The sequence below is a fragment of the Babylonia areolata genome, chromosome 30 (genome assembly GCF_041734735.1).
Source record: "Babylonia areolata isolate BAREFJ2019XMU chromosome 30, ASM4173473v1, whole genome shotgun sequence".
NCBI classification, from domain to species: domain Eukaryota; kingdom Metazoa; phylum Mollusca; class Gastropoda; order Neogastropoda; family Buccinidae; genus Babylonia; species Babylonia areolata.
In genome coordinates this window covers 14,988,684-15,001,183 of record NC_134905.1, presented here as the reverse complement: position 1 = coordinate 15,001,183, position 12,500 = coordinate 14,988,684, and the positions used below count along the sequence as shown (strand labels likewise).

The 12,500-nt window shown below is 40.4% G+C and overlaps 1 protein-coding gene across 8 annotated transcripts in view; it reads left to right on the top strand.

Annotated features, from left to right (window-relative positions):
- Positions 1–12,500, top strand: part of LOC143275352 (diacylglycerol kinase delta-like) — a 314,465-nt gene that overhangs the window by 294,932 nt on the left and 7,033 nt on the right. For 7 of the 8 annotated variants that reach the window (XM_076579393.1, XM_076579395.1, XM_076579399.1 and 4 more), the window contains 2 exons: positions 3,674–3,703; positions 9,841–9,936. In XM_076579393.1, coding sequence (XP_076435508.1) covers positions 3,674–3,703; positions 9,841–9,936 — 126 coding nt within the window. The remainder of the gene's footprint in view (positions 1–3,673; positions 3,704–9,840; positions 9,937–12,500) is intronic. The other variant, XM_076579394.1, reaches the window with a different exon arrangement.

Here is a 12,500-nt window from a genome sequence, read left to right as displayed (position 1 = left end):
ACAAAAAAACATTGCTACATCTCTTGTCACAATGCTGTAGTCGTTTAGAAGCAAGGGGATATCTAGATTGGGGAATCCTTAACCTGTGCTTATGTTTGGTGTATATGTTTGGATAAGTATTTCTTTCTTGGAACATCATATTGTGGATATGAATTTCATCTTCATTCCCTCCTCAAAATACACAGTTTCTCCAGCTGTCCTTATAACGCTCATTAAGTTTGTTTACTCCAAAATCAGAATTTAATGAAAGATGACCTGAATTTAGAAATGGTAAGATCAGATAATTTTTTTTTTTTTTTTTTTTTTTTTTTGCTGCAACAATGATTTAAAGGAATGGTATGTTTCATAACGATTACTACTACTACATAGTTTGCTTGAGAGACAGACAGACCAACAAAGAGAGAGAGAAGTTAACCATAACTCAGTCAAGTTCCTAAAGGTATGAGAGAGGACTGATTGTGACTTTAATTGTGACAGACAGGTCAACAGATGAAGGGAGACCATAATTTGTATTTCTCTTTTTATCACAACAGATTTCTCTGTGTGAAATTCGGGCTGCTCTCCCCAGGGAGAGCACGTCACTACACTACAGCGCCACCCATTATTTTGTATTTTTTTCTGAGTGCAGTTTTATTTGTTTCCCTATCGAAGTGGATTTTTCTACAGAATTTTGCCAGGAACATCTGTTTTGTTGCCGTGGGTTCTTTTACATGCGCTAAGTGCATGCTGCACATGGGACCTCGGTTTATCGTCTCATCCAAATGACTAGCATCCAGACCACCACTCAAGGTCTAGTGGAGGGGTAGAAAATATCGGCACCTGAGCCGGGATTCGAACCAGCGCGCTCAGATTCTCTCGCTTCCTAGGTGGACACATTACCTCTAGGCCATCACTCCACATGTAATCGTGACCTCGTCAAGTTTATGTAGATGTGACAGAGACTTAAAGACAGAGACCTTGATTGTGGCTTTAATTATGACCCGGTCAAATTGCTATGTGAGTGTGTGTGTGTGTGTGTGTGTGCATGTGTGTGAGAGAGAGACAGACAGACAGACGAACAGATGAAGAGAGTACCTAATCGTGACCTCGTCAAGTTTATGTAGATGTGACAGAGACATAGAGACAGATACCTTGATTGTAGCTTTAATTATGAGCCAGTCAAGTTGCTGTGTGAGTGTGTGTGCGTGTGCATGAGAGAGAGAGAGAGAGAGACAGACCAAAAGATCAAGAGAACAAGACCTAATTTGTGACGGAGTCAGGTTCCTATAGGTGTGAGAGACGTGTTTGTGATGGTTTCATTGTCTGTCTGTCAGTGAAACGATAGGGTACCCATTTTTGTTAACCCCTAGGCTGCCTGCATGACGAGATAACTCGTCATGGCAAGCATGTATGCTTCGCTGCCTGCATGACGAGATAACTCGTCATCGAAATATTCTGACTTTTCCCTGGTTTGCATTCACTTCCTTGGCAAAAATAGTGGTAGCTTTAGCCTGGGGAATCTCTCTAGATTCTATTCATAGCTAGAAACCCCATCTACGTCATGAAGCAGTCCTTTATTTGAACGTTTTGGTTGGGTCACTGTCCAAGTGTTTGCCTGACTTCTCTCCTCGCTCGCTCAACAAAATGTCGGACTGATGCCATGCTCAAGACATGCGATCGTGATGAACTAAATCAACCATGATTTCCTTCTTTAGCTGATGCTCAGAAAGAATTGAAGCGTAAATTCGAAGGAGAAGATAGTGATGAACATTTATAGGACGATCTGATAGAAAATAAAGGGAGTAATCAAGAGAGTGGCCAAGATGCGACTGTCAGTGAGTGATGCCGGCTGTACAGATGTTAGCGGACGACAGATGACCGAATTAGCAGCAGAGCGATATTCTTGGCACGCAGCCAATGCAGTCTGATGAGAACTGAATCAAGTGACCGTGTGAGAGGGGTGAGGAGGAGGGGGGGTGGAGACTGAGGGGGCGTGGCCTCACATCCATCTTATCACTTGGAGAAGTCACAATGTATTGTGTATCTATCTCTTAAAAAATATATATATATTGTGGTTGTTCTAGTATGATTTTGTGTTTGCAGATATCCATTTGTCCAGAAAATATGATGTTTTTGTGCAAATTACCTGACTAATGTTTGTAATGAACAAGTTGAAAATGTGACAAAAAACAAAACTGATTTCAAAACAACAGCATGTCACTAAAAATATATAAAATGGGAAAACAGCATGTGTTTTGTATTCTTTATTCATTTACCTTTCAGAAAATATATACTTTTATGGGTCTTTCTCCAATAACAAAGAGCACAGAATTTTTGGAAAATTTATACCCGTTTTTTGTGAAAAAAAACCCTGGCAAATAGATTTCACTTAAATCTTATTTTCCTGGCAGCGAAAGGGTTAATTAAACTTGTTATTGTTGGTTAGCCACTGAAATGAGCAAGATTTGAGCAGAGGTCATCATATTTTCACAAAGGAAATGACATGAGATCTCTCTCTCTCTCTCTCTCTCTCTCTCTCTCTCTCTATCTCTATCTGTGTGTGTGTGTGTGTCTCTGTCTATGTCTCTCCCTCTCTCTCTCTTTCTCTCTCTCTCCCTCTCTCTCAGTTAAAAACATTCATTCTCTCTCTCTCACTCACTCTCTCTCACTCTTTTTATGGAAACAAGAACATACTGAGCTTGAACACCTCAGAAAATGGCTTCCTACGTGGTTAAAATGATCATACATGTAAAAAAAGCCCCCTCATGCATTCAAGTGAACATTGGAGTTGCAGCCCATGAGTGAAAAAGAAGTGTATGGATTGCCCTTACAGGGCTGCAGTGTCGCTACTGACGTCTGTTGAACTCTGAAATTCTTTCATGTGTTTTGTTCATTGGATTAACTTACTCCGGACGATGGAACGCTATAGCGTTCCTGACGAAAGGTAGCGTTCTGGATGATGGAAAACTATAGCGGTTTCAACAATTAAAAAATCTTCCATGTTTTCCTCATGGGGTAGTACAACAATCGCAGCTACACCGGGCATTGCGAACGTGTCAAGGGTTGAATGGAAAGTTTCTTCATGAGATTTCTTAACAGCACACTCCACAGCGAGCCAGCGAGTTCAGGACCCCACATGCCAAGCTAATTTGCATACGTATCAAAAAGGGCGTCGCAGGCGATACAAGTGGAAATTTTTGGAGCAAACTAGATCACGACAGCGGCTTTTACCGCTGCTGAAGTGATTGAAATGCTTCAGACTGAAGGTTTTGACATCAATGTGGATGATGAAGACGTTGAATAAAGTATCTGCAGTGAGGAAAGCTACCAGCAAAAAGGAACTGATGGTGACTCAGCTTCTGAGAGCAGTGAAGAGGGAGGGGGGTAGGCGTTCACACGACGTGAGGAGAGGGGTCAGTGGGTCAAGTACAATGAGTTTCATTGAGTTACTTTATGTTTTGTTTTGTTTTTTTTGGTGATTTTTTTTCCTAACCCTAACAAATGGGTCGTCTGTAGGGAAAAGCAAGGGAGAAAACTATACGTCCGGAGTGAGTTAATATGATACAGAATGGCCAATACATGTTACTGAGTTTACGAAGCATTTTGCAATCCTTGGCTGCAGGGATTTTTTTGGCATTTTTATTATATCTTGGATTTTCTCCTTTTTTTTTTTTTTTTTTTTTGTCTGTGCCAGCTTGATTCTTCTGATAGTGAAACCTATCAGGTCTGTGTTCTTGGCCTTGATGCCTTTAGCATGTTGTGCTGTGTGTGCATGTGGTGCTGTTGTTGTGTGCTGTGTTGTGTGACGAGTGGTGCTGTTGTTTCTCCCTGTGAGAAGTAGAAACCGTGTGTGTGTGTGTGTGTGTGTGGCTTTTCTTTTTTCTTTTCTTTTTTTATGATGGCTGTTGTTTACTGGGCTTTGTTTTGGGGTTTGTTTTTTTAATATCCTGTAGTTGTTCTTCAGTGGGAAAATATGATTTCTTTATTGGGTCTGCTGCAGTCGTTCTTAGGTTAACTCTTTCACTGCAAAGTTCCTGTGTGAAAAATACTCCCAGACGCCAAACCTTTTTAGAAACGGTGCTCTCACAGTCTCGGTCGAAGGCTTCAGTTCATGTCCAAACAACACTATGGACTTGTTCACTTCAAGCTTGGTCAGGGGGGCATAGGTTAGTCATTGTTCTATTGGTGGGAAACTGGCTGCAGCTGTCGAGCTTTGTTACACTGTGAAAAATGGTCCTATCAACATAGCCCCTCCTTGTCGACAAAAGTTGTCTGTGGTGATGCACTGTCTGGTCAGCTTAAGTTGCTTTGATGGGCATTAGTGGCTGCGAATTCATATCCGTGGCGTCTGGAGTTCGGCATAGGAAGGCATTTTGTATTTGTATTTCTTTTTATCACAACAGATTTCTCTGTGTGAAATTCGGGCTGCTCTCCCCAGGGAGAGTTCGTCGCTGCACTACTGTGCCACCCTCTTTTTTTTTTCTTTTTTTTAAAGATTTTCCTGCGTGCTGTTTTATTTGTTTTTCCTATCGAAGTGGATTTTTCTACAGAATTTTGACAGGAACAACCCTTTTGTTGCCATGGGTTCTTTTATGTGCATTAAGTGTATGCTGCACACGGGACCTCGCTTTATCATCTCATCCGAATGACTAGCATCCAGAACACCACTCAAGGTCTAGTGGAGGGGGGAGAAAATATCGGCAGCTGAGCCGTGATTCGAACCAGCACGGTCATATTCTCTCGCTTCCTAGGCGGACGCATTACCTCCAGGCCATCACTCCACTGGATTTCCGGATCATTAATGGTGGGGCCTAGTCCTCTCCCTGTGCCGCTTTAACCTTCCACAGACGGAAGTCAGGTAACTCATTCACACCTGGGTGGAGTGAGGAAAATCAGAGTGAAGTCCCTTTCCCCCAAGGGACACAACACCATGTCTGGAACCCAGAACACTGGACGAATGAATACAGGATCCGAAGTCCACTTAAAGCCTAACGGGTTCAGCCATGGCATCCTTGTCATTCTGATGCCTGCAAAATGGGCTTTGGCCATTTTTGACTCACTTGTGTTCAATAGTGAGTCTGTGTTATAACCCGGTGTTTGGTTATCTGTGTGTCCATTCGTGTGTGTGTGTGTGTGTGTGTATGTCCGTGGTAAACTTAACCATATTCATTTTCTCTGGAGATACTTTGTCTGACGATACCAAATTTGGATTAAACATAGTAGCATGAAGAAAAATCTTCACAGTCATGCCAATGATAGGTTGTAAGTCTTCCAAATTAAGCTGGTATTTCCGGATCATTAACGGTTTATTTTGTTGACGCTTGATCCCAGTCCAAAAATTCCGTAATCCCACTTCCCATTTGCCAGAACGGAGGCTGTGTTTGGGAAGATAGCACGACATCGTATTTCTTGTTAGCAGTTACAAGAAAAGAAATACAGATTCTCGACAGAACGCATACAGTGACACTTGCTATACCATCGACGTGTTTGCTCCATATGACTATTCTAAAGTGGATACTGAATTGACTGGAATGAACATAAAAGAAAAATTGAATTGAATGTTTCTTTCAGTTTTGGTCAGCCTGTTGTCAGACTGGTTTGTGCAGATCTATACATGTTGCGATGTGCCTGAGGTGATGCCAACGTCTCCTTTTCGGCCGAATTAAAGGAATTTCTTAAGTAATCGAGATACGTCAAGAAAACATGATTTAGAAGGTGTTATTACCTCAAATACAATAATATTTTTATTGCGCTAAGAAAGACCCATAGCATCAGATATTGAATTTGGTCGAGTGACGTCAGATGCGGCGTAGCATCGGGAATAAGACTACTTATTTCCGAACAGAACATCCTTGGGTCGATCCTGCTAGCATGCCTGTTTTGTTGTTGTTGTTGTTGTTGTTTTTCAAAGCTTATTAGTATTCAGTACAGGACCCATTTTAACGAATTTTTTTTCTCTCTCTCTTTTTTTTCCTCATGATTCCTTTACTGGATACAGCGCGTGTCACAAGTGAGTCCTGAAGGTCTTGCCTCTCTTGTTAGTGTCATGTAAGCAGCCCCTTAACCTTGCACTGTGAGAACAGAACGGGCATTTGAACTGGCTGTCAGCCCCTTAACCTTGCACTGTGAGAACAGAATGGGCATTTGAACTGGCTGCGAGTGACCGGAGGCACTTACGTGTGAAGGGAGAGGAGAATATTCTGTTCTGTCCCACATAGGTTCTGTGGAATTTTGTCCTGTGATTCATACAGACCTGTGGGTTTGGTTTGTTTAGGGGTTCTTTTGCGGGCGGGAGGGGGGGTGGGGTTTGGGAGGGGGGTGGGGCTGTCCACTTACTCTTGGCTGTTGTGATGACATCACCCCCATGTTGCTGTCAGGGCTGTTGGCTGCCACACACATACACACACACATACATACATACATACATACATATGGCTTGTCTCCTCCCATTGATGTTGTCATGGCTTGTCTCTCACCATTGATGTTGTTGATCATGCCACGGCTTCTCTCCCACCATTGATGTTGTTGATGTTGATCATGTCCTGGCTTGTCTCTTCATCATTGATGTTGATCATGTCGTGGCTTGTCTCCCTCCATTGATATTGTCATGGGTGTCTCTCACTGTTGATGTTGTTGATCATGTCACGGCTTCTCTCCCACCATTGATGTTGTTGATGTTGATCATGTCATGGCTTGTCTCTTCACCATTGATGTTGATCATGTCATGGCTTGTCTCTTACCATTGATGTTGATCATGTCATGGCTTGTCTCTTCACCATTGATGTTGATCATGTCATGGCTTGTCTCTCCATTGATGTTGATCATGTCATGGCTGTCTCTCCATTGATGTTGTTGATGTTGATCATGTCATGGCTTGTCTCCCTCCATTGATGTTGATCATGTCATGGCTTGTCTCCCACCATTGATGTTGATCATGTCATGGCTTGTCTCCCTCCATTGATGTTGATCATGTCATAGCTTGTCTCCCTCCATTGATGTTGATCATATCATGGCTTGTCTTCCACCATTGATGTTGTTGATGTTGATCATGTCATGGCTTGTCTCCCTCCATTGATGTTGTTGATGTTGATCATGTCATGGCTTGTCTCCCTCCATTGATGTTGATCATGTCATGGCTTGTCTCTTCACCATTGATGTTGATCATGTCATGGCTTGTCTCCCTCCATTGATGTTGATCATGTCATGGCTTGTCTCCCTCCATTGGTGTTGATCATGTCATTGGCTTGTCTCCCACCATTGATGTTGTTGATGTTGATCATGACATGGCTGTCTCTCCATTGATGTTGATCATGACATATGGCTGTCTCTCCATTGATGTTGATCATGTCATGGCTTGTCTCCCTCCATTGATGTTGATCATATTCTGGCTGTTTGCCATCACTGATGTTGATCATGTTGATGTTGATCGTATCCTGGCTGTCTCCCTCCTTTGATGTTGATCATGTCATGGCTTGTCTCCCACCATTGATGTTGTTGATGTTGATCGTATCCTGGCTGTCTCCCACCACTGATGTTGATCATGTCCTGGCTTGTCTCCCTCCATTGATGTTGTTGATGTTGATGTTGATCATATCCTAGTTGTCTCCATCCTTTGATGTTCTGTCAAGACGTTTGTGTGTACACATATGTGCGAAAGGTACACTGTAAACTGGGCTTGAACCTGAAACAGTTACCCTAGACCAAAAAATTAAATCTTCATCTGCAAGTGACAGAGATGCACCAGTAAAATCAACCTCTCTCTCTCTCTCTCTCTCTCTCTCTCTCTCTCTCTCTCTCTCTCTCTCTCTCTCTCTCTCTCTCTCTCTCTCCCTCTCTCTCTCTTGTACACATGTGCATGCATATACACACATAATTGATCAAATCAGTTTGCATTGACCATTTGTAATCGCCGTTACATACATGTACATGATGATGAAGACACACATTACCATTATTGTTGTTACACTCTTTTTTTTTTCATGTCTTTGAAATTAGTTGTTCCTGTCTTTAAGTTGCCACAATATTTTTTTTCCAGTCTTTTAGTTTAGACGATAAACTAAGTTCCCATATGCAGGGTGCATTTAGGGCATGTAAAAGAACTCATGGCAACAAGAGAGTAGTCCCTGGTAAAGCTATGTTGGATGATCCACTTGGATAGTAAAACACATACACTTGGCTGACAAAAAAATAAAACAGAATAAAATAATTCAAAGATTATTTTTTTGAAAAGGGGGCGCAAGAAAAGGGCATCATGCACAACCAAGGTGGGGTGGCCTGGGTTTTCATGTAAAACAAATCTGTATTTGCTGAAGTAAAGTATAATACAATACAACACAACACAGCGCAATACAGCACAGTATAATACAACACAATACTGTACAATACAACACAGTACAATACAATTCAGTACAGCACAATATAATGTAATACAAAACAGTACAATACAATACAACACAATACAATACAATGCAATAAAATACAACACAATACAACACAATACAACACAGTACAATACAACACAACACAACACAACACAACACAATACAATACAATACAATGCAATACAGGACAGGACAGTACAGTGCAGTACAATTTAATACAATACAAAATACAATACAGTACAATACAATAAAACACAGCACAATACAATACAATACAATAGAACACACCACAAAACAGTATAGTGCAATACAAAACAATACAACACAACACAAAACAATACAATACAGCACAGTACAATACAATACAATGTGATACAACACAGTACAATACAACACAACACAGTCCAGTAGAGCACAATCCAATCCAATCCAATCCACCATTCCACACTACAATGCAAAACAACCCACTACAGTATACAACACAACACAACACAACACAATACAAACCAGTTATCGCTGTCACTGCAGGTATTATTGTACTTGCATTGAATGTTCAGTGCGCTACCCTAGATGACAGTGTACCACAGTCGTACTGCTGACTTTGATAAAATTGCGGTGCTCATATAATGCTTCTGATCTTGAGGATAACGATGATATCAGTGATGAGAATGGTTTATTACCAGTCTTGATGCAATAGTCGATGATCTTGATAATTGTGATGATGCTGATGATAATGATGTCGATGATGAGAATGTTACCAGTCTGTATGATGATGGTGTTGATATGCTAGCAGTGATGTTGATCATGATGATAATGAAGATGATGATGACAATGATGCTGATGATGATGATGTTGATGATAACAATGGTGTTGATAGTGTTGAAGATAACATGGATGTTGTTAGTGATTATTTTGATGATGAAGGCAATGATAACAGTGATGTTGATGATGACGATGATGATGATGATGATGAACATGATGCTAACAATGACATTGTTGATGATGGTTATGAAAAGTGATACTAACATGATGATGATAATGATGAGGATTATGAAGTTGATGTTAACAATGATGATGATTTTGAAGATAATGCTATCAGTGGTGGTGAAGGTAATGCTAAGAATGATGAACATGCTTGCACGTGAGCAAACACTCACGCACGCACGCACGCGCGCACACACACACACACACACACACACACACACACACACACACGTATTGATGATTATAAAGATGATGCTAACATGATGATTATGATGATGTTGGCGTCGATGATGAAGGTAATGCTAACAGTGATGTTAATGACGATTATGAAGGTGATGCTAACATGATGATGATGCTGATGTTAACGATGATGATAATCATGATTATGAAGAAGATGCTAACATGTTGATGATTACGATGATGATGATGATGTAAATGATGACGATGAAGGTGATGCTAGCAGTGATGCTAACGCTGATGATGATGATGACGACAGCCGACGATGCGGAGCCAGGTAGCAGACCTTGTCCACAGCGTCCACCTGCTGCATCACGGGGCCTCCAACTTCCTCATGGAGAAAGCTGCCTCTCTGGTCAGTCTGCATACCCTTTGGGGCTTTGTTAGGGTTTTCTTTGGGGGTAGGGGGGCTTTTGTTTTTCCTTTTGTTCTTGTTTCGGTGTCTCTCTCTCTCTGTGTTCATGGAGAAAGCTGCCTCTCTGGTCAGTCTGCATACCCTTTGGGGCTATGTTAGGGTTTTCTTGTGGGGGGGCTTTTGTTTTTCCTTCTTTGTTCTTGTTTTGGTGTCTCTCTCTCTCTCTGTGTTCATGGTCAAAGCTGCCTCTCTGGTCAGTCTGCATACCCTTTGGGGCTTTGTTAGGGTTTTCTTGGAGGGCTTTTGCATTTCCTTCTTTGTTCTTGTTTTGGTGTCTCTCTCTGTGTGTTCGTGTTTGCTCTGTGTGAATGAACATGTTTGATGTGAACTGTATGCAGCATCATTTTTGTGTGTGTGTGTGTGTGTGTGTGTGTTGTTATTGTGTGTGTGTGTGTGTGCGTGCGTTTGTGTGTGTGTGTGTTTGTGTGTGTGTGTGTATGTGTGTGTATGCGCGTGTGTGTGCATGTGCATATGTGTGTGTGTGTGTGTGTGTATGTGCATTTGTGTATGCGCGCGTGTGTGTGTGTGTGTGTGTGTGTTAATGTGTGCGGTTGTTTTTGTGTGTTTGTGTGTGTGCTTTTGTGTGTGTTTCTGTTTGTGTTGTGTGCATGTGTTTGCAAATATATATATATAGAGAGAGAGAGTGACGCTTTGACGCTTTGACATTTTTATTGTCATTACCTGTAAGGGTCTATTGACAAGGGGGTGAGGGGGATTAATTCTTAAATCCCCTTAAATGCAAAGCAACATTCTGCTTAACAGCATTTCATCACCAAACAAACAAACAAAAAAAATCTCTAAATATAACTCTCTCACGATACATTAAGCAAGCGGAACACACACACACACACACACACACACACACACACACACAGACACAAAGAAACTAATCATTCAAACTCGACCACCCATTCTAGGAGTGAAATAGTTCAATATATCAATTATCTACCTTACCAAATTAACATAAGAAAATAAAATTTACATATGGATATCCTCCTCATTTACTCTGGTGTGTTCTGATCATTGTGATTATGCCTTATTTTTTGTGCTTCTGAGATAAATTTAGCTACTGACTGTATGATATATTCATCATCAGACGATAAAACAGAAAAAACATCATGTCTTTTAGCTAGATGAGATTAAAAAAATGTACATTTTTCTCTTACTTTATCGTATAATTTACAATGAAACAAAATGTTTTTCGTCATCTACACTAGATGCACACAAAGGACATGGCAATTCTGTGGATGCTGCAGGTTGAAACCACAATTTATTTGCATTGAAACCAAATGTCCGTAGCCGAAATCTTGCATAATTTAACCTGTGCCACTTATCTGTGATGACTGTTAGATATTTTTCAGTATGAAATATACTTTTGAATGAGAAAAACCAACTATATTTCTCTTTGCTTTCCATATCTGAATGCCAATTTTGCTTAAAAGAACAAATCAGTCTATCTCTAAATTCTGATATAAACTGCTGTTCATTACCCACTTCCTGATACATCCACACAATTCCAAAACTGTGTTCAGACAAAACCTTTTTTACACTATAAGTCCAGTTTTCTTTTCCTAATTCCATTTGTAACAACATCATCTCGTAAGCCTGTCTGGGTAAACGTGATTGTGGAAGTTTCAATAATTTCAACCAATATTTAATGCATTTTACAAATGTTCTTATATACAAAGGATATCTACCCGTTTCCCCATATAACATTGTGTTGGATGAATGAATTGGCACATTTAAAAAACGTTTAATTGCATAAGTATGTACTTTTTCCATCTGTGAATTTACCTTTAGTCCCCAAACTTCGGCTGCATATGTAAGTATAGGTTCAATCTGTGTATCGAACATTTTCCAAAACAAACAGTAATCAATAGACTTAAGCTTTTTTAATGAATTCAGTATTTCAATAACACCTTTCTTTGCTTTCCTGCAAGATTCTTCCCAAGCATAATTTAAGCTTAATTTTGTTGAGAATATCATTCCCAAATATTTATATGAATTTATAACTTTAACATCCTCATTTCCATAAAGCCATTTTTCGTGCACTGACAGATGTCCACCCATTCTAAATACAATAATGTTAGTTTTATCCATGTTCACTGTTAAACCCAAATAGTCTGCTTCTTCTTTCAATGCATTTAATTGGTTCTGTAAACCCCTAACAGTTCCAGACAAAAGAACAACGTCATCTGCAAATAACAGTAAAAATATCTCGATTGCTCCCGGAATTAATTGAATTCCATGTCTTCCTTTTCTCGACAATTCTGTTGCTAATTCGTTAATAAAAAAAGGAGAACATTTGTGGGCTCAAAAGACAACCTTGCTTTACCCCATTTGGGCAATCAAAATATTCTGAATATATACCTTTCTCACGTACGCATGCAAGCACTGACTTATAAACACCTCTAAGAGCATTGTATAATTTGCCATTCACACCACTTTCACGCAAAACATGCCATAATACATTACGATTCACGGAATCGAAGGCCTTCCTGAAA